Source organism: Myotis lucifugus, unplaced genomic scaffold, assembly GCF_000147115.1.
Source record: "Myotis lucifugus unplaced genomic scaffold, Myoluc2.0 scaffold_0, whole genome shotgun sequence".
Taxonomy (NCBI): Eukaryota; Metazoa; Chordata; class Mammalia; order Chiroptera; family Vespertilionidae; genus Myotis; species Myotis lucifugus.
In genome coordinates, this window is record NW_005871048.1 from 44673445 (window position 1) to 44700752 (window position 27308).

Genomic DNA, 27308 nt, shown 5'->3' on the forward strand with positions numbered 1-27308 from the left:
TTAAAAAAACAAAAAAACCAATAAGATAAATTTAACCAAAAAACACAAACCACAGCTTTTACTTTCATGTCATCAGACCGTTACCTGCTATCTTCACTCTCTAACCCTATATCTATTTTAATTCTTGGTTATGCCATAATTATGTAGATAGTTTTTCAACGTCTTGTCTTCTAGATTTTTCCATAAGCATACAAACCTATTGTTATTTCTCCTGTCTTGAAAAAACAAAAAGCCAGCCAGTTATTTTCCCACGTCTTATCTTCCTTTGTAACAAAATTCCTCAAAAATGTTGTCTATACTTACTATATCTAATTCCTCTTCTCATTTTCTCCTAAAATTGCTACTGTCAGGTTTTTGCCCCCATATTTCAACTGAAAATGTTCTTGTCATAACCCCAAAGCTCCTCCCCTGCTCTCTTAGCTAACTTTCTTCATGTTTTATTGGTTATGAGGCCACATGCCTACTCTTAAACCAGTCATGGGCAAAAGGAATGAGATTACTATAATTGGTTTAGTCTAATCCAGATATGCCTCTAATTGGGTTAAGGTCACATTCCCTGAGAGGTAGATTCCTGAGCAAAAATCAGAACTCTGTTAGCAAGAAAGTAAAGAGTAATAGATATTGGTTATGCCACAGGTGTCTATGTCAGAGCTCTTTAAATTTCTGTCTTTGCAGTAGTGCCTCCTTATCTGAGCAGGATACATTCTAAGACACCAGGGGATACCTGAGACCCCATATTGTACCAAACCCTATATATACTTCCACCCACTCCCATACATACATACCTATAATAAAGTTTAACTTATAAATTAAGCACAGTAAGAGAGTAGCAACAATAACTAAGAATAGTTAAAACAATATACTACAATAAAAGTCATATAAATATTATCGCTTTCTCAAAGTATCTTATTGTCCTGTACTCACCTTTCTTCTTGTGATGGTGCGAGATGATATGCTGGACAAAGGGATGGAGTTGGGAGTATGTGAGATTTCATTACATTACTCAGAACAGAATTTAAATTTAAAGGGAATTTAAATGCTATTTAAAACTTATGAATGGTTTACTTCTGGAATTTTCCATTTAATATTTTCAGACTGTGGTTGATCTTGGGTAACTGAAATCAGAGAAAAGGGGGACTACTGTATTGGTAGAGATAGTAGCAACAGAAGTAATAGTAGTAGCTGCTACTAACATTTATTGAGCACTTAGTATCTATCAAACCTATTATTTTACCCATATTTTCACCCCATATTGACAATTCTCCTCAGTAGTGACTTGGCTTGGTAAGACACTTTTAATTTCAATTTTTTCAACATAATCTAGAAACACTTTGATAATTTAAAGTTTTGGTATAATCTGTCTATTACAGCCTTGTTTCTGCAACATAAATTAACTCATAAATGATTGAATTATTTTGTTCCATATTTTGTGCCACTAAGCAATACACCAGCTGAAGTCAAATTACATTGATATAGTTAGAGGAAATTTGTGCTGGACATGATGATTGTTCATCCCGCATTCATCTTTTGGCTCAGTTGGTCACATGCTCTGTGGTTTAAGTCCTTATTGTTGTTTCTGCCTGTTTTTTGTCCATTGGCCTCTTGTCCTTACAACCTAGCAAGCTCAACCCTTCCTTATTAACTTTTTCACCTTTTAAATAAGATAAAATCCTATGTTTACTCTAGCATTTCTTTGCTAGGAATCTGCCATGTATTTTTAAAATTATGCTAATATTTTCTTAGAATTCTTATTGTTGGTGGTTTGTCTTTAGTCTGCCCCTAATGCTATTTTCCCTTTAGGCTTGATATTTTTAATTTGCAATTTTGCAGAAAGAGATTTTTCAGAAATGTGTGTATCCTATTAGAGCAGAAACTTATAATTTTAAAAATCTGTTGTTAAACTTTCTATTTTATAGACTACAGTATAGGACAGATAATTTAATAATAAACCAGAAGGGTGATTGATCAGAGTTAAGATTAAATAATGCAAGCAAGACTTCAGTATTTTCCAGCTAACATAGAATGGTGTTTCTATAGAATTATAGGGCTTTTATGTTTGTGTCCTGTAAGTTAACCTTTGTACTTTTTTCTAAAGGTATAATGCCTTAAATGTTCTTTTATTCTGTAGTGCCTCGATGTCTGTTAGAAGCTACTCTAATTTAAGGGATTCAACAGAGTATATTTGTCTTTTATCAGATCAGCCTGCCTTAGTGCATGTTTTACACAGTTTAATGCTATGCACATTATATTTAGTGGCTCCATGAATAAGATCTGAGAGAAGACTTTCCAATTAGTTAAAATCAATTTGACAGCCGAGAAATGGAAAACAATGCATAAACATTTTGGGCTCCGTCATTTGTGATCCAAGATCTTTTCTTGAGATTTAAAGAGAGGTGATATAAAGGATGAATTCAAGTCATCGTGGAAGCATTTTCAAATTAGTGTCCAGGATGAGATGATGTCAGGCGGTCAAGCGGTAGGACCTCCATGGCTCTTTATTTAGTGCCCTGAATCTTTGAGGCCTGCCCAGTGCTTTCTCATTTATGCCCTCATGTATTTGATCCATCCTATTTGCATTTCTTTTAAGATCTTGCAACCCATTCCACATAGCTTACAGTTTCCAATACAGTACAGCAGTCTTGATCTTCTCCTTTCTGTGATTAACCAGCTGGTATTATAGATTACTGCTTAGTTCTCATATTTTTACACATAATAATTATTATTATTAGTTCTAACTCTCTGATTAGAGTTGAGTTAGCTTGTGCTTACTTCAGCAGCACATATACTGGAGTTGAGTTAACTTCATTAAAATCACAACTGAAAAATAGAATAAATTAGAAAATCACAGGGAAAGGAAAATAATTTAAAGCTAAGGCCAATACCTTAAATGTGTACCAAAAGATCCTTCCACTTACTCAAAGTGGTTCACAAATTTTGCTCTGAGTTTCCCAGTGACTCAAGTAAAGATGCAAACACTATCAGTTCTAGAATTCATAATGTCTAGTAGCTGTGACAAAAGGAGCTATATCCACATGGCAACACTTTACTATTTTGAAGATTTAATACTCCTCCTATGTGGATCCCTGCACTATGGTAAATCAGATTGAATCACATAAAGTTAACAGTACTCTGTTTGCCTAGATTACAGAGAAATTATAACCTAGAAGGAATGTAGACCAAACAAAGTGGCAAGCATAAAAAGATAGCCACACGTTCTCCCTAATTTTATTCTCACCACAGACATTAGAAAGGTATTGGAATGGTAGGAAGAGAATAGCGAGTGTTACCATTAGTTCTTGTCCCACTTACCCCAGTTTCGAAGAGAGAGATCCACAGAGATAGAACAGGCAACATGTAAAGACAAATATCTCCATGCTAAAATAGATCAGAAAAGGGTATCCAGCTGCAACATTGGCCTGACCACTCTCAACAGCAACATAACCAATCTAGAGGCCAAACTATTCACACACGAGACTGAGGCTGATTATCTGTAGCAGGGTCTATTAGATGGGCAACAGCACTGGTCATGCTCAAAATCCTTCAAAAGAATCTAAACAAGGACTCTTTCTTTGACATCCACATCCAGTGGTCGGCAAACTGCAGCTCGCGAGCCACATGCGGCTCTTTGGCCCCTTCAGTGTGGCTCTTCCACAAAATACCGACTTCTGCGCATGGGCCACGAAGTTTCAATCGCACTGTACGTGCGCGCCCGCACGTGGTATTTTGTGGAAGAGCCACACTGAAGGGGCCAAAGAGCCGCATGTGGCTTGCAAGCCGCGGTTTGCCGACCACGGCGACGTGACGGTTTGTCTCCAGGACAGACTAGAAGGTAAAGACAATAGCTATGGCAGAAACAAATGAATATGCTTTTCATCTTAAAACTACTGAGAAACTAGGAACATTTATTAAAGACACATAGGAGAATTGGATGAAATTTGGTCTTACCATTAAACCATAAATATAATAGAATATTTGAGATCATAAGCTAATCTCATAGGCATGGCCATGTGGAACTTGGGTTTGTAGAGCAGAATTTAATGGATGTACTGATGCTAAGAATTCATTGGTTAAGGACATAGTTCCCCTCTTTGGACATAGAGATAAATGATTGATAAGGTCCTGACAGTTTCTATAAATGTGTAAAGGTAGGAACTAACTAACAGAAATAAAGCCTCTAGATCTGTGCATTATCTGTTGAAAGGTATTGGCTCAAAAATTTATTTTTTATTATTTCTGTATGAAATCTCCTTTTTACTGGCATACAAAATTTTCACTATTAATCAGGCATTTCTGCCATCCTGAGCAATTTTTCATTCTAATGACTTAAAACTATCATGCAAAATGTTCTAACAGGGTAACCATTGGGTGTACATAGTATAACTATTTTCAATAGAATTTATAGGTGCTGTGAATACCTTATTTGATAACTTGATTTTTTTTGTAAGAAGGAAAAAGATGGCTATGTTAAGTTTATAAGCCAAATTTTATATCAAAACCTAAAGAAGAACTATTACTATGAAAAGGACTTTTCTACATTTTTTAAAAGAATTTCCCAGTGTTTCTTCGGTATTTCCCAAACCAAGAAAATCCTTGTGTTTGTCCTGTTTGGTATTATTTGTCTTTATGCATCTGCTGATAATGTGACTAGGATAGAACTTCTGGTAAAAACTCAAGTTTCACTTTGGCTGAGATAGAAAGTTATATTATTCATGCATCTTAAGCATTTCACTTCCCTCCTTTATTTTATGCATCAAAACTATAAAAAATTAAAGAATCAAAGTGAGTTTTCCAGGTCATCTGTGGTCTGTTCTAGAATTTAAGCATAGATTGTAGGGTACCTGGGTTTCTTCTCAGTGAAGCTGTGCTAAAAGGTATGTTATTCTGCAATTGTTTTCCTCTTCAGTCCATTGCTTAAGGTCATGAAGTGGTATGATTGCCTTGGTTGTGGTACACAGAAAAAGCATAGCCTTTATTTAGAGGTAGGATTGTAGTGAAAAAGAATGGACTTTGTATTCCCATTGACTTAAGCTTAAATCCTGACTGTAGTACTTGTTGCTGTTTGACCTTGGCATGACACCTAACGTCAGGAAACTTTGGGGAACTCCTATATGGATGGAGTGTGATTATATCAAGCTTGCAGGGCTGTTTGAGAATTAAAAGAAGGAACACTTGCAAGCTATCTGGCGCTACTCCTAATACTTAATGTGTATTCAATACAGAGTACACATTAAGTATTATTTACATTTATGTGCTATAGATGAAAAATTACTTTCATGCATTAAATCCTCAAATCACTTTTATAAAGAAGAAGGACACGTCTTTTTTCAAGAAGGAACAGGCTAGTCCCATGGAAGGGATTCAGTAAGGTAGAATTTCTGAGTACTGTTCTAGGGCTCTCCTAGCACTGACGGTCTAACCCAGTGATGGCGAACCTTTTGAGCTCGGCGTGTCAGCATTTTGAAAAACCCTAACTTAACTCTGGTGCCGTGTCACATATAGAAATTTTTTGATATTTGCAACCATAGTAAAACAAAGATTTATATTTTTGATATTTATTTTATACTAGTGGCCCAGTGCGCATTGAAATTCGTGCACATTGAAAGGGAATTAATTAGAGGAAATATTTAATTAAATATCTAATTAAAGGGAATTAATTAGAGGAAATATTTTAATATTGATATTTGCCCTTTCTCTATAATAAAAGTGTGAGAGATAAAAGGAAATGAGTACAATGTATATGAAAATAATACATAATTTTATTAATAAATAAACAATAATAAAATGATATAACAACAACAAACTCATGATATAAAAACAACACTGATGCAAATAATGACTGATAAAGTGATTAAACTTATTCTAATATCTCCCTGTATACCACATTAAGAGTAAAAATACTTTCAGAGTGCTTGACTAATTTCCCTTGGGATAAAGTATTTACAACTTTAACTTTAACATCACACACTCTTCGAACTCGAGAGAAAGCAACATATAATTGACCATGTGCGAAAACGGGTTCGGGTAGGAATATTCCTACTCTGTCTAGAGTTTGTCCTTGTGATTTATTAATAGTCATTGCAAATGCTGGCATCACAGGAAACTGTCATCGAATTAATTTAAATGGGAGACCAGTGTTAGATGGGGACAAATCAATTCTTGGAATCAGAACAACCTCTCCCTCTGCAGATCCGGTTAATACTTCAGCTTCGATAATGATAGGTCGTAATCTTTTGATAATAAATCTGGTACCATTACAAAGACCCCATTTACTATTGGGATTTCTCAATAGCATGATGATTGCACCCGCTTTCAATTTTAATTTATGACACAGCATTCCCGAAGGAGTAATACTATTATTGAGAAATTTGATGGGAAAATTTTCCTTTTCAGCATCATCTGTTGAGTCAATGGAATCATCACTCAAATATGTGTGACACTCTCCATCAAGTATATCCAAATTTCTTCATTTAAGTTTTTAACATGCTCATTTTTTGGACAAAGAATTGCACGTTTAGATATTTTTTTTAATATTATCTATAGATACACTATTTCCAAAGGTGGCTTCAATAATAGATCCGTTACAAATCATAGAGAAACATCGATCAGCTATCCATTCCTAAATGAAAACTGCTATCAAGTTTGCCATGCCCAAGTTTTACTAACCCATTCACTATAAGCAGAATCCTCTGATCTCATATTTGTTGTAAGAGACAACTTTCTGAAACATCCCCAAACATTGCAGTACTTTAAACTCGTTTGTACTATGGCCGATAGCATAGCATGCGGTACAATAGTGAGACATTGTTGAAAATCCCCTCCGAGAAGGAGAACTTTCCCACCAAATGCAACATTCAAATTCATAATTTCTCTTAGTAATCTATCTATGGCGTTTATAGCATGACTGGATGCCATGGTGCATTCATCAATAATAAGAAGTTGGGCCTTTTTAATGATTTTAGCAACTTCACTCTTTATATCAAGTCTAGAAATTGAAGTTTCATTTAATGGAATTGGTAATTTATATTGGGAATGAAAGGTTCTTCCACCAAGAAGTAAATTTGCAGCAATTCCTGTAGGTGCTGTGGGTAAAACAGTACCACCATGACCTCTAATATACTGTGTTAAAACTTTATACAGATATGTATTTCCACTACCACCTGGACCACCTAAGAAAAAGCATTTGGGGTGTACAGTTTGATCTTCCATGGCTGAAGTTATAGTCTTAAAGGCTGCCAACTGTTCATCATTCAGAGAATTTATCAAAACCTCTGCCCTTTGTTGCTCATACAATTGATCACATGTATTTGCATTCGTTAATAAAGGATAGTCCGGAATTTTGAAATGTGAACATTTCATTCCATGCAATGTGAATACCTCCTGAATTTCGTTAAGGGCATGCGTTGCACAGTTTACACAGGCACCTTGTTTGGCATGGCCTGTGGAGGATCGGTGCATTAGCACCCGCCAGCCTCAGATCCCCGCGGGAGGGCCGTTTGTGGGTTTGTGGGTGTGGCCGGTGGCAGATCGGTGCATTAGCACCCGCCAACCCGGGATCCCCATGGGAGGGCCATTTGTGGGCATGGCCGGTGGCAGATCAGTGCTTAGTGCCCCCAAGCCTGGGATCCCTGTGGGAGGGCCGTTTGTGGGTGTGACCGGTGGCGGATTGGTGCTTAGCGCCTGCCAGTCCTGGGTCCCTGCTGGAGGGCCGTTTGTGGGTGTGGCCGGTGGCAGATTGGTGCTTAGCGCCCGCCAACCCGGGATCCCCGTGGGAGGGCCGTTTGTGGGCGTGGCCGGTGGTGGACCAGTGCATTAGCACCTGCCAACCCGGGATCCCCGCGGGAGGGCCGTTTGTGGGCGTGGCCGGTGGCAGATCGGTGCATTAGCACCCGCCAGCCCCGGATCCCCGCGGGAGGGCCGTTTTTGGTTGTGGCTGGTTGCAGATCGGTGCGTTAGTGCCCGCCAGCCCCAGATCCCCGCGGGAGGGCTGTTTGTGGGTGTGATCGGTGGCGGATCACTGCGGTTCCCCCGCCAGCCCTGGGTCGGGTCCCATATGGGCCACCTGCCACCTGGGTCGCAGATAGCAGGCCTGGATGGCAGTGGGGCTGGCAGGATGGCGCTGTCCCGCCCTGCCTGCAGTATGCAAATTAGCCGCCATCTTTGTTGGCAGTTAATTTGCATATTGCCCTGATTATCCAATGGGAAGCGTAGCGGAGGTACGGTTAATTACCCTTTTTGTCTTTTATTAGATTAGATATTTAAATGCCATTTAACAAAGAAAAATCAACCAAAAAAATGAGTTTGCGTGTCACCTCTGACACACGTGTCATAGGTTCGCCATCACTGGTCTAACCTTACCCTGCATCACAATCAGAGAGCTGAGAGCACCCTGAAACTACCAACCTTCCCCCCAGGGAGAGGTGTGGTGCCAAAGTACAGAGTTGATCCATTAGTTATAACTAACAGTTTGTAACTGTGTTCCAAGTTATAATCAGAAAACAAATTAGTATCAGCCACTTTATCCTTATAAATATTGTACATAATATACTATTATATGTGTAAAGAAATAACAGGACCAGTGTCATTACTCTTCTTTAAGTATAAATTTCATGGTGTGCATCAAATTTTGAAAATAAGTACTAGATTATACACAAAAGAGAGCTTGTTTGTTTATTGTTCTTAAAAGAGATGTTCAAAAAACCACCAAGTGAAAGTTTGTTTCTTAACATATTTATAGGCTTAGGGGAAAGGGTTATGTTATGGATAGATGGCATTTTAATTAAATGTGGTCTCTGCAAGGTACATTAGAACTAACTTTAATTTTGAAAACTTGCATAGAAGATTATCGTATCAAATATGTCAGCTAGATTCAAGTTTGGACCATGCAGGTTTATCAGGCTTTTGTTTTTCTTTAAAAGTAAATGAAAAGTGAAACTACAAAAAAAAAAAAAAAAAACCCAAAAAAACAACCCAGAAATTATATGGGGGACAAGAGATAAGAAGGTTGGATCAAAACTGGGGTTGCAATGATTCACTATTTGCATTGAACTCAAAATTTAACATTGGAAACGCCCTCATGTATTACTTTAATGAGATAATCAGGCAGTACCTGAAAGCTAGGAAATCTGGAATTTTGTTGGCAACTTGTAAGAGAGGGTGTGGAAGAAAGGCCTTTTTAAACCCACGTGGCATTTTTTTTCCTGTGTAATTTAGAAAAAGATGCCTAGTCCTATGTCAGGTGCATGGCTTGCTCAACAAAGCAAGGGTTGGAATCCAGACTCCACTCATGCTTCCCCAACCAATGGGGTATTACTGGCTAAGAATATGTTGCTATCCTGGAGAGGAAGAAGATAATTAAATTTGGGGAGTGTAGAAGGTTGTTCTAGTATAATAGTGGAGAAGTAAAACTGCATTTGATGTGAAAGCGAGAAAGGAAAAAAGGGGCAGAAGGTGAGAAAGACATAAAGAATGTAGAAGAACAAAATGCCAATATTGCTTATTTTGCAATTTTCCCTGAGTCATAGGAATCCTGGTATCTTCCCCCTGCCTGTCTCCTTTAGGAAGAGGAGAGGGGAGGGAAAGGGAAAAAGTTTTCATTCTCAGCCTGCTTCTCACTCTTTATTACCCATAAGGCAAAGTACAGGATTTTCACCATTTTCCTCATTTGCAAAATATTTTGGGTTGTATTTCTCTTAAAGGTATGGGCTTTGGGGGTATGTTTTGCAAATGAAAACAAAGAAGGCGCACATGGATTTCTGGACTTGCCAAGGTCACCCTATTCTTCAGGACAAAACCATGATTAGAACCCCAGTCGTAGAAATACCCCTGTAAAGGTTGTCAGCAGAAGCTAAGATTTCTTTCTATAGCAACTTTTATGCCCCCAATGAATTACTCTTTTTTAGATTTATCTACCAATAAAATAGTATTAAGTCAAAAGGAGATGCTTTTAAACTATCAATAAAATTGGAAACATAAGATAGTCTGCAGAATGTGCTAACTTAACATAGATTTCTGAGAAATGGGGATAAAAGTGATAATATTTTAAAAATTTCTTTGAAAATGCTAAGATCAAAAGTTGCTGAGACCTGCAGCTTTGCTCTCTGGATTTATGCGGGGCCCTGCTGGTCGCTTTTAAAAAGGAGAGGATGCTGATTAGTGTGAACACTAGGAGCCTGAAAACCTGTCAGGCTTCACAGAAAGAATTTGTTGCTTATGCCCATTGTTCTCTGTTAGGATTTCTGCATAGTGTCAGCACTTATAATCCCTAAGTAATTTAAAAAGCATTACTCCTTAAAATCTCTATTCTTTTTAAACAAAAACTAAAAAAATATATTTTATGTAATTTTTTCTTAAGAAATGAACTCTTCTTTGATCACTTTCTTTGGAACCAGCATGTACAATTCCTACTGAGCTTATTTCTAATCAACACAAATTCAGAGCATTCAGTGAAGGAAACATTGAAATCAGGAGAACAGAACACTAGCTGGATATATTCTAGAACCAGAAAGCATGAGATCAAGTCCCCAAGTCTACTACCGTTCCCTAGACCAGTGGTTCTCAACCTTCCTAATGCCTCGACCCTTTAATACAGTTCCTCATGTTGTGGTGACCCCCAATTTCATTGTTACAAATTGAACATAATTAAAGCATAGTGATTAATCACAAAACAATATGTAATTATATATGTGTTTTCCGATGGTCTTAGGTGACCCCTGTGAAAGGGTCATTCGACCCCCAAAGCGGTCTCGACCCACAGGTTGAGAACCGCTGCCCTAGACCCTTCCATCTTCCATTCTCCTCGATGAACATCCCAAACACACTCTTGCCTCGGGGCCTTTGCATTTCCTGTTTCCCCGGAGCACTCTTTTCACAGATGTGTACATAAATCACTCCCTTAGTGTCTTTTAACTCTGCTCCAATGCCACCTTATCCGAGAGAATTTCTCTGACTATACTATTTAAAACTTCCCTCCACCTCACTATCAGTCTCCTTAACCTGCTTTGTTTTTCTTCTTTCTCACTCCATTACAATGAGCTCCATGAAAGCAGGGACCTAATCTGTTTTGTTTATTGCCTCATATCCAGAGCCTAGATCATATGTGACACATAGTAAGCATTTTATATACATTTGCTGAACAAAACAAAGGCCAGTTCTTGGTGCTTGTTTTAAGAGGGCTAATGATGAGTTATGATGTGCCCTTAGGAAATCCATTAAGGTCTAGATACCTTTCAGTTAGGGGTTAGATTTGCTCAGTGTGGATCCAGAAGAAAAGAGCAAGACAGATTTTGGCTGAATGTAAGGAAGAACCTGATAAGAATTGTAGCTGTCTGAAAAGTACTTGATATTTCTGTAGATGCTTATTCAGATTGTGTGACCACTTTGGGGATAATTATAGAGGACATTTAAGCAGCGTGTACAAATTAGATCATATTACTTCTAAAATCAATTCTTAAAAATGTATGATTTGGCATTGACTCAAAAATTAATAATCAAGTTTGGTTCTTCTGCAAAATGTTGCCAGACAGATTGTATCTATTCTGTTAGCACCTAAAGCAGGGGTTGGCAAAATCTATTTCCTTGGCCAAATTTGGTCCCTCACCTCTTTTTGTAAATAAACTTTATTGGAACACAGCCATGGCCATTTACATATATGTTTATGGCTTCTTTCACATTATAATGGCACAGTTGAATAGTGACAACCAATACTGTATGGAACACAAAAATCAACATATATTTACTATGTTGCTCTTTGCAGAGAAAGTTTGCCAACCTCTATACCCTTAACCAATAAACTATGGAAATATACCTGTATTCAACCTACCAATTTCCTCCTCTTCCTTCTTCATCATTATTGATTGTTGTATGTGTCAGTAAAGATCCAACCATAATAATATAGGTCATTCTGAATATTCAAATAGAGGGAATTTAGTGCACATACTTGGTTACTTGGCAATTGAAGAGGCTTGCAAGCCCATAGATCAGGGTCAGCAGGAAGATGCCACCACTCCTACCAGAAAGATCCAGGAAGGAGGTAGTTTTATCAGAGTCCAGAAGCTGGAAGCATAGCATGGGGTAGAGGTGTGGGGCTTTTGTTTCCTGAAGTTAGAGCCGCAGAAGGATTCTGCGCCTGCCTAAGATGCTTTCTGAGGTAGAGAGGAAATGAGAGAAATGCCCTGGCTTCTCCCACGTGTGCCTTTCATTGCCTGCACCTAACCAGAAGTCAGCTGGCACAGAAGCCTGGGATATGGAGCTTGCAGAGTGTGTTCCCCTGATATATAGAGCAGAGCAGGAACAATGAGGGATAGTCTATGGATGCCTGACCCAAAACCAGCACTGCTGCCAATAGTTATTCAGAGCTACCATGTGCCAAGTACAGAGCTAGACATTTTACATGAATCTTCAACTAGGAGATAAATACTAGTTTATAGATGAGGGTTGGAAAATGAATTACATTGCTCAAGGCCATGAATTAAACAAATGACGAAGTTAGAATTGAATCCAGGCTAGTCTTACTCCAAAATTCTTATTTTATAAGAATTGGCCCTCTTATTCTATAAATGAGAAAAAAAAAGTAGCTTGGAGAAGATAAGAAACTTACAGCTGGAAATGACAAGACTAGGTCCATAGTCCAAGTTACTCCTGTTAGGTCTTTGTGTATCTTAACAGCTAAAGCCTCACACTGTTACTGTAGCATTTAGACAGTGTCCAGAGGAGGCCACTCAGATGAGGGAGGTGTCCTTGCATCCTGAAGCTGTTACTAAGCAAACCTTTCTGTACTCAGTACTCTGTTGTAAAATGGGATTATTAAGGACAACCACCTCATAAGAGTGTAGACAGAGATTCAACAGATAATAGATCTTGAGACCTCTGAACAGTGTGCCCCAGAATAGGTACTCACTCAATGCTAAGTCGCTGTTGTCATTGTTAATATTTTTATCATGCTGACATTTGGAGTGATTATTCCAGGAAAAGAGTGGATCAGAACTTTTACAACATATTATCCAAGTGCTTCATGAAACAGCAATATCCTCCTATTGGACCCTTTCTCTTCTAGCTAGGAGTCACACTACAAGATAATTAGGAACAGGATTTTTGTTCTTAAGTGAATGGCCTTCACGATACCTTAGTTTGTTAATTTGAGGCTTTTTTATGTACCAGTGCTTTTCTATGAAATGTTATCTGCTCTGTGCTTCCATACAGTTTGTTTCATCTAGGATGGCCTTTTTCCAACTAATTCCCAACATATGACCTTTCCCTTCCTGTCCCCATGGCTTTACTTGGCTTTATTCTTAATAATCCGCCCCCCCCTACCCCGAAAGTCCTTTTGCTTAACCAGCTCAATTCCTACAATATCTTATAATGTTACAAAGATTAAGTTTTCATAATACTTTTATTATAATTATAATACACTCAAGGTTTGCTTCCAGAGGAAAAGTTTCCCTATGATTAGTCACATGACACATTGATCGTTTGCCTTCATACAGCACCTGCATCATGTCGTCCTATAAGTACTGCCTGCAACAGTGCTGTGGTTTGTCTATTTGTATCTTGTTTCTCCAACTCGTTTGAAAGCTGTGAGAACTTTTAGGTAGTTGGTGCTTTACAAATACTTAAGTTTTATGTGAAAACTTGTACCTATAGTTAAAATTATTTGTATTTTTAAAAATTGATAATATTTGCTTAAAAACCAGCCTTGCTGCATGGCAAGGCCACTGACAACCCCAGTCCTTGTGTGAGGTTCCCTGGAAATGGCTAGGAAAGGAAAGCGGTAGCACACTATGAAGCAAGACAGCAGAAGCATATCTTTCCAGTGTGATGCACTATGTAGCCTACGGTTCATACTTAGTTTGCATTTTTTTGAAAAGACAGGTAAAAATGGCAATTTGGCAAGCAGAATCATTAGGTTTGGCATTGCAGTATCATATTTGAATGTGCAGAAAAATATTTTAAATTCTGGGCCCATAACAGAATGTAGACCTGCTCTCACTATTTCCAGAATCTGAGGCTTTGGACTTGATATGCTAGTAATTTGAACCATAGTATATAGAAAGTAATGGTGACCATGCAAATATTTGCACATTGTGGTCTATTATTTTTGCACATGCTTCAAGGGACTGACATCAGAAAACTGTATAAAATACAGTAAATGTAGAGATCCCATGGAAGGTGGTAAAAAAGCCTGAAAATGATATCTGAGAGTGTCTGTAACATACTCATTATTTACTCACAATTAATAATTTTATCTAATGACTTGCTCCATTCTTCCATATTTAAAGTGAGTGTTTCTCGATCAGTAGCTTCAAGTTTTAGGTGCAACAGCTGCAGAACTCTAAAAGATACATCAAATTAGGTCATATTGTTCAAACACTGTGAGATGTTATACTTTTAATTCTTTATGAACTTAAGTATTGAATTTAGGATGGCCCTGTGGTATTCGGCATCTGGACCTACCTAGATTGGCAAGATTTTCCTCTGTAAAAAAAATCCAGGTAGAAGAAGCATTCCAAATTTCAAAAACAAATAATTCTCTCTTCACCTTCCCAACATCCTTCTCTGTCTCCCACTCAACACATGTACATGTTTTGAACCAAATTAGTATTTTATTTTCTGTGATGTTAAAGTTGAAATGTAAATCCTAATAAGTCCACATTCCTTGAATTGGAAGGTGTTTATACTTGAGGCCTAGCATTTTGTCCATTTCATCCCATGTCTTAAAATACGGTTTTTGTCAGAGCTAGACAGTAAACAGCTATAGTAGTCGGGATCCAAACCACAATTAATAGTGCTGAATGTCATGTTACAAATCTGCCTCTTGATTCCTTAAAATAAAGAGCTGGGAGTAGCTGTGGCAACTGGACCTCAAACACTGCTACCAAAAAGATTTTGTGTTTTGATTTCTTCTCCTGGTTTTTATTTGTGCTTATAAGGAGATATCTGATGGATCGATTGCAAAGTGGACTATGACATGCATCTGAGTGTAAAGTTATATGGAAACTGTCTAACGCTTCACTTTGTTTAAATGACTTCAGTTATTTCTTCTGTGGCTAAGATTACAATTCAGACACTTCAGTCTGAATACTGGTTGTAAGAGTAGAGCATGTTCCAGAGAGTAAGGCAGTGAGCTAATGTGATGGAGTTCAGGCAATTTTAATTTTAGGGACGCTGTCCCTTGGTTTTGGAATTTTTCAACAATCGTACCATTTATGATTTTATTTTATTTTAGCCATGTCCTTTGGGGGCCCGAGATTTTCGAGAGAAACAGTGTGCAGACTTTGACAATATGCCTTTCCGTGGAAATTATTATAACTGGAAACCCTTTACTGGAGGTAATGTATAACCTGGCAGAGCATTCATCATGCTTGAGAGCTTTGCAAACATGAAAGAGTATATAAATAATACAAAGACACACACATTTCTACACATACTAGTAAAAATTAGTGTTTGTAAATCAAAGCAGGAAAATACTTATAATACTATAAGGTCTCATGTTTTAGTTTCCCTGTAATGAACTTTATGTTAGTACAAATGATCAGAAATCATTTCTTTGAGTTCTTGACTTCTTGAGGTATGTGGACATTACATTATAATCATTTATAATCACGAAGTATTTAGAGCTATCACCCTAAAAACAAATTATAACAATATAAATCAACTCAAAGAGGCCAGGAAAATGTGTTCTTTCTTGAGAAAAGGCTAAGGATCTTACCATAGATTTTTAAAATTCTTTTTTAGTGTTGGGAAACATTTTTGCTCTTTAATTTGGGCATGTATCAAACACCAGTTGTTCAGTAAGCACAAAAAGTTTGCTTACACTCCCAAAATACAAACTAAGTTTTGTTAAAATTTTCTCTTGGAAAGATTGAATGCACATTCAAAATTTTTGCTTGTTTTAACATTTTTGAAAAAATTTCAACATAGAACAATATTGAAATAATTTTACAGTGATGTTTTTATCCACCACCAAGATTCTACCATTAACATTTCGGTATATATTTTTCATTACATGTCTAGTCATCTCTGTCCATTCATCAATCTATGCTTTTTTTAAAATGCATTTCAAAGTAAGTTGTAGTCATTAATATACTTTCCTGTAAGTAATTAAGCATGCATACATCAACCCCAGTTCAGTACTGTTTACTTTTTTCTTTTGAGGTTAGATTATGTACAATGAAATGCACAAATCTTAACTGTCCTTTCCCTGAGTTTTAACAAATGCATGTACCTGTAAAACTCTACTGAGATATAGAACATTACCATTACCTCCATAGTCCTTCCCAGGCCATAGCTGCCTCTACCTGTTTGTTCTAAGAGGCAACTACTGTTATGATTTTTTTTTTTTACCATAGATTAGTTTTGCCTATTCCAGAACATCATATAAATGAAATTATGTCATATTTTCTCTTTTGTGCAAGGCTTCTTTAAGCCCAATGTTTTTGAAATCCATCTGCATTATTGCATGTACAAGCAGTTCATTCCTTTTTATTGCTAAGCAGTATTATAATCAGTTCGCTTTTCCATTCTGTGACTGATGGACACCTGGGGTGTTTCTAGTTACAGTTGTTATGAATCAGCTGCTGTGATTATTTGCATACTCATCTTTTTGTGGGCATATGTTTTCATTTCTCTTGGGTAAATACTTAGGAGTAGAATTGTTGAATAATAGGGTAGGTATGAGTTTAATTTAAAAAAAAACTGCCAGATATTTTTCCAAAGTTATTGTACCATATCACAACTCCCACCAACAATGTGTCAGTTCTGTTTGTTCCATATCCTTGCCAACATTTGGTGTTTTCAGTCTTCTCCTGGTGGGTGTATAATGATATTTTACTGTAGCTTTAATTTGCATTTCTTTTTTTTAAATCTATTTTTATTGATTTCAGAGAGGAAAGGGGAGAGAGAGAGATAGAAACATCAATGATAAGAGAGAACTATTGATTGGCTGCCTCCCACACACCCCCTACTAGGGATTGAGCCCATAACCTGGGCATGTGCCCTTGGCCAGAATCGAACCCGGGACCCTTCAGTCCGCAGGACGATGCTCTATCCACTGAACCAAACCCGCTAGGGCTTTAATTTGCATTTCTGATTATTGATTATGTTGAGCACATTTTCATGTGCTTATTGACCATTTATGTATCTTCTTTTGTTAAGTGTCCACATTTCTTGCCTATTTTCAAATTGGTATTTTATCTTTTCACTAGAGGCTTGATGCACAAAATTCGTGCAAGGGGCTCGGCCCTCACGGCCCCGTCTTCATCCGGAAGGACATCCGGAAGGTCATTTGGCTATCCAGTCTAATTAGCATATTGCACTTTTGTTATTATAGATTCTCTAGTGGTAGTCATTTATCAGATAAGTTTTACGAATATTTTCTCACAGTCTGTGGCTCTCCTGTTACTTTTTAAATGGTATTTTAGATGAGTATAGGATTTTAATTTTGATGAATTCTAATTTTTCAATTTTTTTCTTTTATGGTTATTGTGTTCTGTGTCCTGTTTCAGAAATCTTTGTCTACTTCAACTCTAGATGGTATTTTTTAATCTTTTCTTCTAAGAGCCAGGTTTTTTATCTTTAAATTTAGATGTACAATCTAAAACAATTTAGGGATATGGTGTGTATTTGTAGTATATTTATGTACTCTATTTTGTTTCATCAATCTATTTGTCAACTCCATATTAGTACCACACTGACTTAATTATTGTAATTGTATAGTCTTGGACACAGGTAGCATAAGTTCCGCCAACTTTGATCTTTTTTAAAAGAGTTATTTGGATATTCTAAATGCTTTGCATTTCCATATAAATTACAAAATTTGTTGTTAATTTCTACAGAAAAACATGCTGGGCTTATGCTCGTTATCATGTTGAATCTGTAGATCAATACAGGGAGAACTGACAAATTCAAATATTGAATTTTCCAATTTATGAACATAGTATATATCTCTATGTATTTGTGTCTTTTTTAATGTCTCTAGCTATGTTTTGTAGTTTTAGGTATAAGGTCTTGCACATCTTTTGTTAAACCTATTTCTGAGTAATTTATGTGTTTTGACACTATTGTAAATGAAAGTTTTAAAAATTTCATTTTTAATTATTAACTCTAGTGTATAAAAATAAAATTAATTTTTATATATTAATTTTGTGTTCTGTTATTTAGGATTTTCTTGCTAAATAGTCATGTTATTTGGAATAGAGACGGTCTATTTCAATCTTTTTGCCTTTTATTTCATTTTCTTGTCTTAATGCACTGGCTTGGCCCTTCAATACAATTTGTGCATGTAGAGATTATATGTGATTTTCTTCTTTATTCTGTTAATATGATAAATTACTTGACAGATTTTATAATGTCAAACCAACCTTTTATTCCCAGGATAAACCCTATGTGGTAATGATTTACTATTTTTTATATGTTATTAAATTTAATAGCTAATATTTTATTAAGTATATTTGTGTCTATGTTCATAAGGGAAACTGATTTCTAAGTTTTATTTTTGTTATGTCTTCGACAAGTTTTGGTATCAGAGTTACTCTGGCTTCCTGAAATAGAATTCTTATTTATTTTGAAAGAGTTTGTAACATTGGTATTATTTTTTCCTTGGAAAAATAGTAAAAGCATGTATGTTTGGTATTTTCTTTGTACAAAAAATTATTACAAATTCAGCTCCTTTAACAGATAAAAGAATTATTCAGAATTTTTAATTCTTATGTGAGTTTTCAAATTTGTGTCTTTGATAAGTTTATTGATAAGTTACACCCAGTTGTCCAATTCATTGATAGAAAATTGATCATAACATTCTGTTATTATTCTGTTTAATATCTGTAGGATCTGGAGTGATGTATGCTCTTTGATTCCTGATATTTATAATATGTATTTCTCTCTTTTACTTGATCAGTCTTACTTGAGGTTTATCAATTTTAATTATCTTTTAGAGAATCGACTTGGCTGTAGCACTTTTCTCTATTACTGTCTTTTTTCTTTTAATTATGGGTTTATTTTGCTCTATTGCATTCCCCAAAGTTGATGTGTTTTTATTTCCTTCATTTCAAATTATTATCCTATTTACATTGTGATTTCTTGTTTACCCATGGGTTATTTAGGTTATTTATAACTGTCATTTTTATTTCTTCTTGTATCCTGCTACTTTATTGAATTCATTGATCAGTTCTAGAGTTTTTTGGTGGAATTTCAAAATATTTTATATATTCTAGATTTTTTGTTATTAATTTGTAGTTTAATTCTAATGTGCTTAGAGAATACTCTGTATGATTTAAATTCTTAAAATTAATTGAAATTTGTTTTATGATACAGCTTATTCTCCATGTTGGTGAATATTCTCTTTATACTTGAAAAGGATGTGTTTTCTGCAGTTGTTGGATATAGTAGTGTTCTATGGATATCCATGAGGTCAAGTTGGCTAGTGTTATGCAAATATTTTTAATTTTTTCTGCTCTTGCTCTTCTATCAATTACTGAGAGAAGTGTGTTAAAATCTTGAACTATTATATGACTTTACTTTCTTTTTTATAACTTTTTGTTTCATGTATTTTGAATCACTTTTATTAAGTTCATATACATTTGGTATTGTTTTATCTTATTGTAGGAGGATTTAATAATTAGTATCTAGGTAATTGAGTGGAATGAATTAACACTAAATTCATAATAAGCTTTAAATGAAGGTAATTGGTAATGTGACCTTCCATTTAGAGAATCATCCTAAATCCCTTCTTGAAATAATAGCAGTACCTCTTCTGAAAACTCATTGTAACAGAGAGAGCTAAATACATCTTGAGCAGTGAAAAAGGAGGAAATTTATTTCTATGAATACAACCATAGTAATTACATGTCTTGCCTATCAAATACTATGTTACATAATTAATATAGTATTAAAATTGAGTAAATAAAAGGCTAGTGTTCTTTTTAAAAAGCCCATTACATAAAAAGCTCCATTAACTTTCAAAACATTACAATAATAAATGGGGAAAGAACAATAGTGGGTAGTAATGAAAACAATCCCAGTAATATTCATGGAAATTTAGAGCAATTTTATTCATGAGAATCTTACAAAAATAGATTATAAATACCTTGATTATCAGTTCAGAAAGAAATTATTTTATTGATTACTTATTATTTCTGTGCTCAGGACAGCAAAATATATCATTACCCTAAGCTTAATAATAACCTTATAAGTCCTATAGGAGTTTTATAGCCTACAGATAAAGAAAATGGGAGAAAACATGAACTTGGGCCAGTGGTTGTAAACTGGTGGTTCAAGAACAGTTTTTACTTACATATGTGTTTTAACCTTCACAGTATTTTTGAAAATGTTGAATGAGTTGCCAAGAACAAGTTATATTTTAAAAATCTAGGTTTTCATCTTCTCTTGAAAAAATAGGGTGTGTGAATATATTGAGCCTTCTTGCACAACAACTATCCTATATAATAAAACCCTAATATGCAAATCGACCAAGTGGCAGAATGACCTGTCACTATGACATGCACTGATCACCAGGGGCAGACGCTTAATGCAGGAGCGTCCACAGGGGGAGTGCCGCTGAGCCAGCAGCTGGGCTCACGGCTGGTGAGTGCAGTGGTGGTGGCGGTAGCCTCTCCCGCCTCTGCTGCAGGTGGGCGGTAAGGAGTGAGGGGTCCCCAGACTGCCAGAGGGTGCAAGCTGGGCTGAGGGACACCCTCCCCGCAATGCACGAAATTTTGTGCACCGGGCCTCTAGTCAACTATAACAGTGATCTCCTTTTAATGGAATGTTCTGTCTCTCACTTATTGTCTTCACCACCCAGTTGGCTTCTCTCTTTTACTCCACATACCTTCACTCTGCAGCAACCTGTGTCTACCTTAGGCGTGTCATTTCAATCTTTCTGCCTTATTTTCTTTATAAGAAGTAGTCAGCTTTATTTTAAAGAGAAATTTTATCAGAATAATTAGAATAAGACCAAAGTGTTTTAAACTTCATAAAAGGAAGATTGAACAGGAAGTATTCTTCTTACGTCATATTTTTAATCAATAGTTGCATATTTATAAGTCACTTTTTCATGCGCTGTTTTGAATGAAATATATCCATATTTATTGCTACTTTTAAATATATTATGAGATTATGACATGTACTTTGCTTGTTTTAAATGGCTACTATTCATACCTATCTTGTATATCAACCTTAAAAAATACAAATTTCAGTGACAAAATGAAAATGCTCAAGTTATTATATATGTTCACAAAATAATATTAGATATTTTAACTATTCAATTTTAAAACTATAATTAATTTTATCTTTGATTTGCTAATCTGATAACAATTTATCTCCACACTAAAGCCATATTCACGGAATATGATATGTTTAAAAACAGGTACAAATAGTTTTATTTTACAACTACCATGTCCTTGCTAAAGTAGGAGAGTTTTTGTATCAGCTTCCATAACAAGTTACATATGTTGTAGAAATTCTGATTTGTCATATAAGGTAATAGTTTCAAGCCTCCTTAAACTTTATTTCCTTGGTTCATTTTTTAAAAACAGTTTTTATTTCATTTATTTGCATCAACATTCAGGTACCTCCACTGTGATCCCTTTTGACCCAAAAGATATTGTAAACATATATTGGAAACACTTAAAATTTTTAAACTTGAAAACTACTTAGCAGGACCTTCATTAAGTTGAACAAGGAATGAAAATAAACACAAAATTTTAGCAAAAGAGGAAAGAAACCTACACATCCAGGGATATAGTCAGGGAATGATGTCTATATGAATTGTACATTTGCTATGGGGAATATTGAATCACTGTCTCATAGGAGAACCAATCCATTTATTTCTTTTTTACTGCATTTGTCCAGGTGGAATGAAACCTTGTGCATTAAACTGCTTGGCTGATGGCTACAACTTCTACACTGAACGTGCCCCCGCAGTGATTGATGGGACTCGGTGCAATACGGATTCACTGGATATCTGTATCAACGGAGAATGCAAGGTTGCTTAAATGATCACTAGAGGCCCGGTGCATGAAATTCATGCAGGGGGGGGGGGGTCCCCTCAGCCCAGCCTGCACCCTCTCCAATCCGGGACCCCTTGGGGGATGTCTGACTGCCTCTCACAATCAGGGACCGCTGGCTCCTAACCGCTCGCCTGCCTGCCTGCCTGATCACCCCTAGCCCCTCTGCCTGCCTGCCTGATCGCCCCTAACCACCTCTGCCTGCCTGATCGCCCCTAACTACTCCCCTACCAGCCTGATCGCCCCTAACTGCTCCCCTGCTGCCTGATTGCCCCTAACCACCTCTGCCTCACCCCGCACCTGGGACCCAGGATTCCCTCCTCCAGCTGGTCACAGGCACCTGGGACTGGGCTTCCCACCCTCTGGCCGGCTGCAGGCACCTAGGACCTGGGCCAGCTTTGCCTGGGCCAGCTGCAGCCGCAGGGGACCGTGAGCAGGTGACTTTGCCCGGGCCAGAGCCGCAGGTGCCCAGGACCATGGGGCTGGTGGCTTGTCCCTCTCCTGGGTCACAGGCACTGGCACCTGGGACCACAGGGCGGGTGGCTTGTCCCTCTCTCGGGCCACAGGCGCAGGCACAGCTGCTGGCTCCTGGAACCGCGGGGACCATGGTGCATGCGGATTGTCCCTCTCCCCGGGCCACAGGCACAGCCACTGGTGCCTGGGACCACGGGGACCATGCCTGGGACTGCGGGGCATGCAGCTTGTCCCTTTCCTGGGCCACAGGCACAGCCACTGGTGCCTGGGACCATGGGGACCGTGGGGCATGCGAATTGTTTCTCTCCCGGGCAGTAGGTGCAGCAGCTGGCGCCCAGGACTGCGGGGACCGTGGGGCATGCAGCTTGTCCCTCTCCCAGGCCGCAGCCCCAGCTGCTGGCGTCCAGGATCATGGGGCGGGTGGCTTGTCCCTCTCCCGGGCCACAGCCCCAGCTGTTGGCACCCGGGACTGTAGGGTGTGTGGCTTGTCCCTCTCCCAGGCCACAGGCTGGCTGGTCCCCATTCCTCTCTCGCGAGCTCATTTGTGCCTGGCTGGTCCCCATTCCTCTATCCCGAGTGTTGAATGTCTGAGCTGTTATGGCATGACGGCGTGAGGATGTGATGACCATTTGCATATTAGCTCTTTATTATATAGGTTTTTTCCCTTGTTTTTGTTTTATTTTAAAGAGAAGTGCAAAGCTAAGTCCCAGAAAGAAAGAAGATATAAAAACACTGTCTATTTTACTTAGTCTCATAATTTCTTACAAAAGTTTCTGTCCTTCTGGCTACTGGCCTCCAAATGTATCTGATAGCCCAGTGTGTGTGTGTGTGTGTGTGTGTGTGTGTGTGTGTGTGTGTATTTACTTGAAGAAAAGGTTATTTCTGTGACAATATTAAAATTCTTTTTAGATAATAAAAACCCAGGTACAGCTTACTAGTATATTCAGAGATTACATGCCTGGTATCAATGGCTAAATGTCAAATATACAAATTTAAGTTCCAAAATTTGTACCAAAAATGTTTAAGAATCCACATCTCTATGGTTCAATGAAAGACTGAAAGGTAGAGTTTATGGCAATTTTATTCAGCTAGTGGGTACAGGTATTCATTTTTAAAGATTTACCCAGTCATGAATTCCACAACTAATCCTTGACTCAAACAATTGGATAATCCAAAAGGGCTAGTGATTGAGAAAGGACAAAATGTCATGCCCAGTCAAGACTCTTGCTGTTATAACCTTGTATAGGACTAAATGCCATTTTTCTCAGTTCTTGCATGTATTGTAAGAGTATAAGTAAGAGTCCATTGCTAACAAATTATATTTTAAGAGTTGAAGCATGGTATCTATAAATAATTAAATCTAGGTTAGAAATATAGACATCCATTCCTGGGAAATCAGAATTTTTTTTCTTTAAACTTATGTGTTGAGAAATGTTAGCTAGAACTTATTGGAGAGTGAAGGTAAAAGTGGAGAGAAGAAAATATTTCTTGTTTTTGATTTCCTTTACTGGAAAAACAAGTAAATAAATACGCTATATTTACTTGCTTAGTAAGAATTCCTTTTTTTCACACACTGAATATTCTTCTCTGTTTGCAGCATGTAGGTTGTGATAACATTTTGGAATCCAGTGTTAGGGAAGATAAATGTCGAGTCTGTGGAGGGGATGGAAGCACATGCGATGCTGTTGAAGGGTTCTTCAATGAGACGTCACCCAGAGGAGGAGGTGAGTGTGTAGAGAGAACTCTTCCTCACGCCTCTGTGTGCTTGGAATAGGCAACACATTTGATCACCACCACCACCCCTTATTTTAAAATTTCTTTATTTAGGCAGACATTGCTTTCCCCCCAAATTACTTTCAGCCTTTTAAAGTATTAAATATGGCTTCATGTAAGATATTTATTTTATTTTTTTTTATTGTCTAAAGTTTTACATATGTCTTCTTTAACCCCAGGTGACTCCCTCCCCCCACCCCCCAGCCATTCCCACTCTGGGCAAGCCCCCACCGCCCCAGTTTCTATGTGCATTGGTTATGCTAATATGCATGCATACAAGTCCTTTGGTTGCTCTCTCACCACCCCCGCCCCCCCACCTTCCCTGCCATTTGTCTCTGGATCTCTTCTTGTTCATCAAGTTATGTTGATCATTATATCCCACGTATGAGTGAGATCTTGTGATATTTATCTTTCTCCGACTGGCTTATTTCACTTGGCATAATGCTCTCCAGTTCCATCCATGCTGTTGCAAATGGTAAAAGTTCCTTCTTTTTTATAGCAGCATAATCTTCCATGTGTAGATGTACCACAGTTTTTTAATCCACTCTTCTGCTGATGGGCACTTAGGCTGTTTCCAAATAGCTATTGTAAATTGTGCTGCTATGAACATAGAGGTGCATATATCCTTTCTGATTGGTGTTACTGGTTTCTTGGGATATAGTCCTAGAAGTGGGATTACTGGGTCAAATGGGAGTTCCATTTTTAACTTTTTAGGAAACTCCATACTGTCTTCCACAGTGGCTGAACCAGTCTGCATGCCCTCCAACATTACAGGAAAGTTCCTATGTAAGATATTTTAAGTAAATATTATTTCCTTTCTACTTGACTTCATTTTGCCATGTTTCTTTAAGATATGAATTTCCACAGTAGATTGATGTGTGGGCTACGGTTGAAAAAATAAAATGAACCAATATTGTACATGTTGAAGGTATTTTAGAGGAAAAGAAAAATACTCTAGAGGTATTCATTAACCCAAAGGGGAATTTGCCCATATTTCATAATTTGTATAGTGAAAAGCCAAAGAAAGCATGGTAGAATAAGGAAATTCATTACTGAATGGTTATTAAACACTCATTTTCTGACTGAGGCAACAGAATCTACTTACACTGGCTGTCTTCTGTGGTCCAGGCTACCTGACAGTTGTGCAGATACCAAGAGGTTCTGTTAATATTGAAGTCAGAGAAGTTGCCGTGTCACCTGCCTATATTGGTGAGTAGCATATTTTGGTAGATTTCAAAAATTAAGGAGAAGGGAGAGCACAATATCATGAAGGAAAAGACATACTGCTTTGCCAAATAGAGACAGACTGAGAGAGCAGGCAGACAGCTATGGAGTTTGGGGTGGGGGTGTGTGCGGAGGGATTGAGAAGAAAAAATAGAGAACTCATGAACATAGACAACAGTGTGGTGATTGAGGGTGGGGGTAGGGGGTGAATGGAGGTGAAAGAGGGCATAAAGGGATAAATGGTGATGGAAAAAGAAAAAATGGACATACTGCTTTGAGATGGAATACTTTCATGCTAAAATGAAATTCCAAGTCTTATAGGACCACATGTAAGAACTAAACACAAAAATTAGTAGTTTATAGCTTACTCTTCACTGAGTTGCTTATTTGATTTTTAAAATCAATGTTATTGGGGAATAATTTATATATAATAAAGTATATCCATTATAAGTATACAGTTCAAAGAGTACTGACAATTATTTATATGTATATATAACACAGCCACAATATAGATCATTTCTGACTCTAAAACATTCTCTTATTTCCTTTTGCAGTTAAATGCCCCTAGCCTTAGCCTCAGGCAAACATTGATCTTTTATCTGACATGTATTTCATTATATTTCTGGAATTTAACATAATGGTATAATACAGTATATACTTATGTATGGCTTTTTTTACTCAGCATAATGTTTTTGAGATTCATCTGTATTGTTGAGTGTATCTGAAGTTCACTCTTTTTTATTACTAAATAATATCCCAATGTATGGATATATCATAATATTTTTATCCACTCACTTAAGAATATTTGGGTCATTTTTAGTCTTTGACCATTATGAATAAAATTTCTTTGGACATTTATAGACAAACTTTGTGTGGACATATATTTTCATTTCTCATAGATAAAAGCCTAGGAGTGAAATGGTAAGGTTATATGATAAGTACATGTTTAACTTTATAAGAAATTACTAAACTGTTTTCTAACATGGTTGTATTATTTATATTCCCACCAATAATGTAGACGAGTTCCAAATGCTCCCTTCCTTTTCAAAATTATTTTGCCTATTTAAAATTTTTTATTAAATTATGAGTCCTTTATGTATTCTATACAAGTCTTTGTTCAAATACATGTTTTATGAATACTTTCTCCCAGTCACTGGCTTATCTATTTTCTATCCTTAATGGTGTCTTTTAATTTGCATGAAATCTAATTTATTAAATTTTTTATTGTTTGGGATTTCATGTCCTACCTTAGAAATTGTGCCTACCTCAAGGTTGCAAATATTATCTTCAAGAAATTATAGTTTTAGCTTTTACATTTAGGTATATGGTCCATTTTGAGTTTTTATATAAGGTATAAAGGGTTGAGGTTCAATTTTTTTATATGGATATTCAATTACTATAACACCATTTGTTGAAAAGATTATTATTTCTTAAATCAAAAGATCAAATTCACCTTGTTTTCCTTCTTGCATATATCACAGCCCTGCCCTGTCCTGGCCAATGTCTAAGAACACCTAATTCATATGTTTTGTGAGTTTTCTAGTTGTTTACAGTTGAAGGGCAAATCTAGTACCAATTATTTCAACAGGGAAAGAAGTGGATATTCTACTTATTTGATGTTTGATCTTTTAAAACAGATTTAGGTTCTCCAGAGACCCCTAGTGAGGCCTGGATGAGTTCTTATGTCCTTTAACATATCATTGCCTTTTCATTAAGTCTTTAAAAAATAAGATGACATCCAGAATACATCTTTGGATAGAACACCAGTATAATCAGGCTTTTCCTTTATTCAAGAAGAGCCCTTTATTTTTGCATCATAATTTTGGAATCAGCAAGACTCAA

General features: G+C 37.0%; 1 protein-coding gene across 1 annotated transcript in view; it reads left to right on the plus strand.

Annotated features, from left to right (window-relative positions):
- Nucleotides 1-27308, plus strand: part of ADAMTS6 (ADAM metallopeptidase with thrombospondin type 1 motif 6) — a 221523-nt gene that overhangs the window by 135627 nt on the left and 58588 nt on the right. The window contains 4 exon segments of the mRNA XM_014452423.2: nt 15221-15323; nt 21841-21974; nt 24067-24193; nt 25371-25451. Of these exon segments, the coding sequence (XP_014307909.1) occupies nt 15221-15323; nt 21841-21974; nt 24067-24193; nt 25371-25451 (445 nt within the window).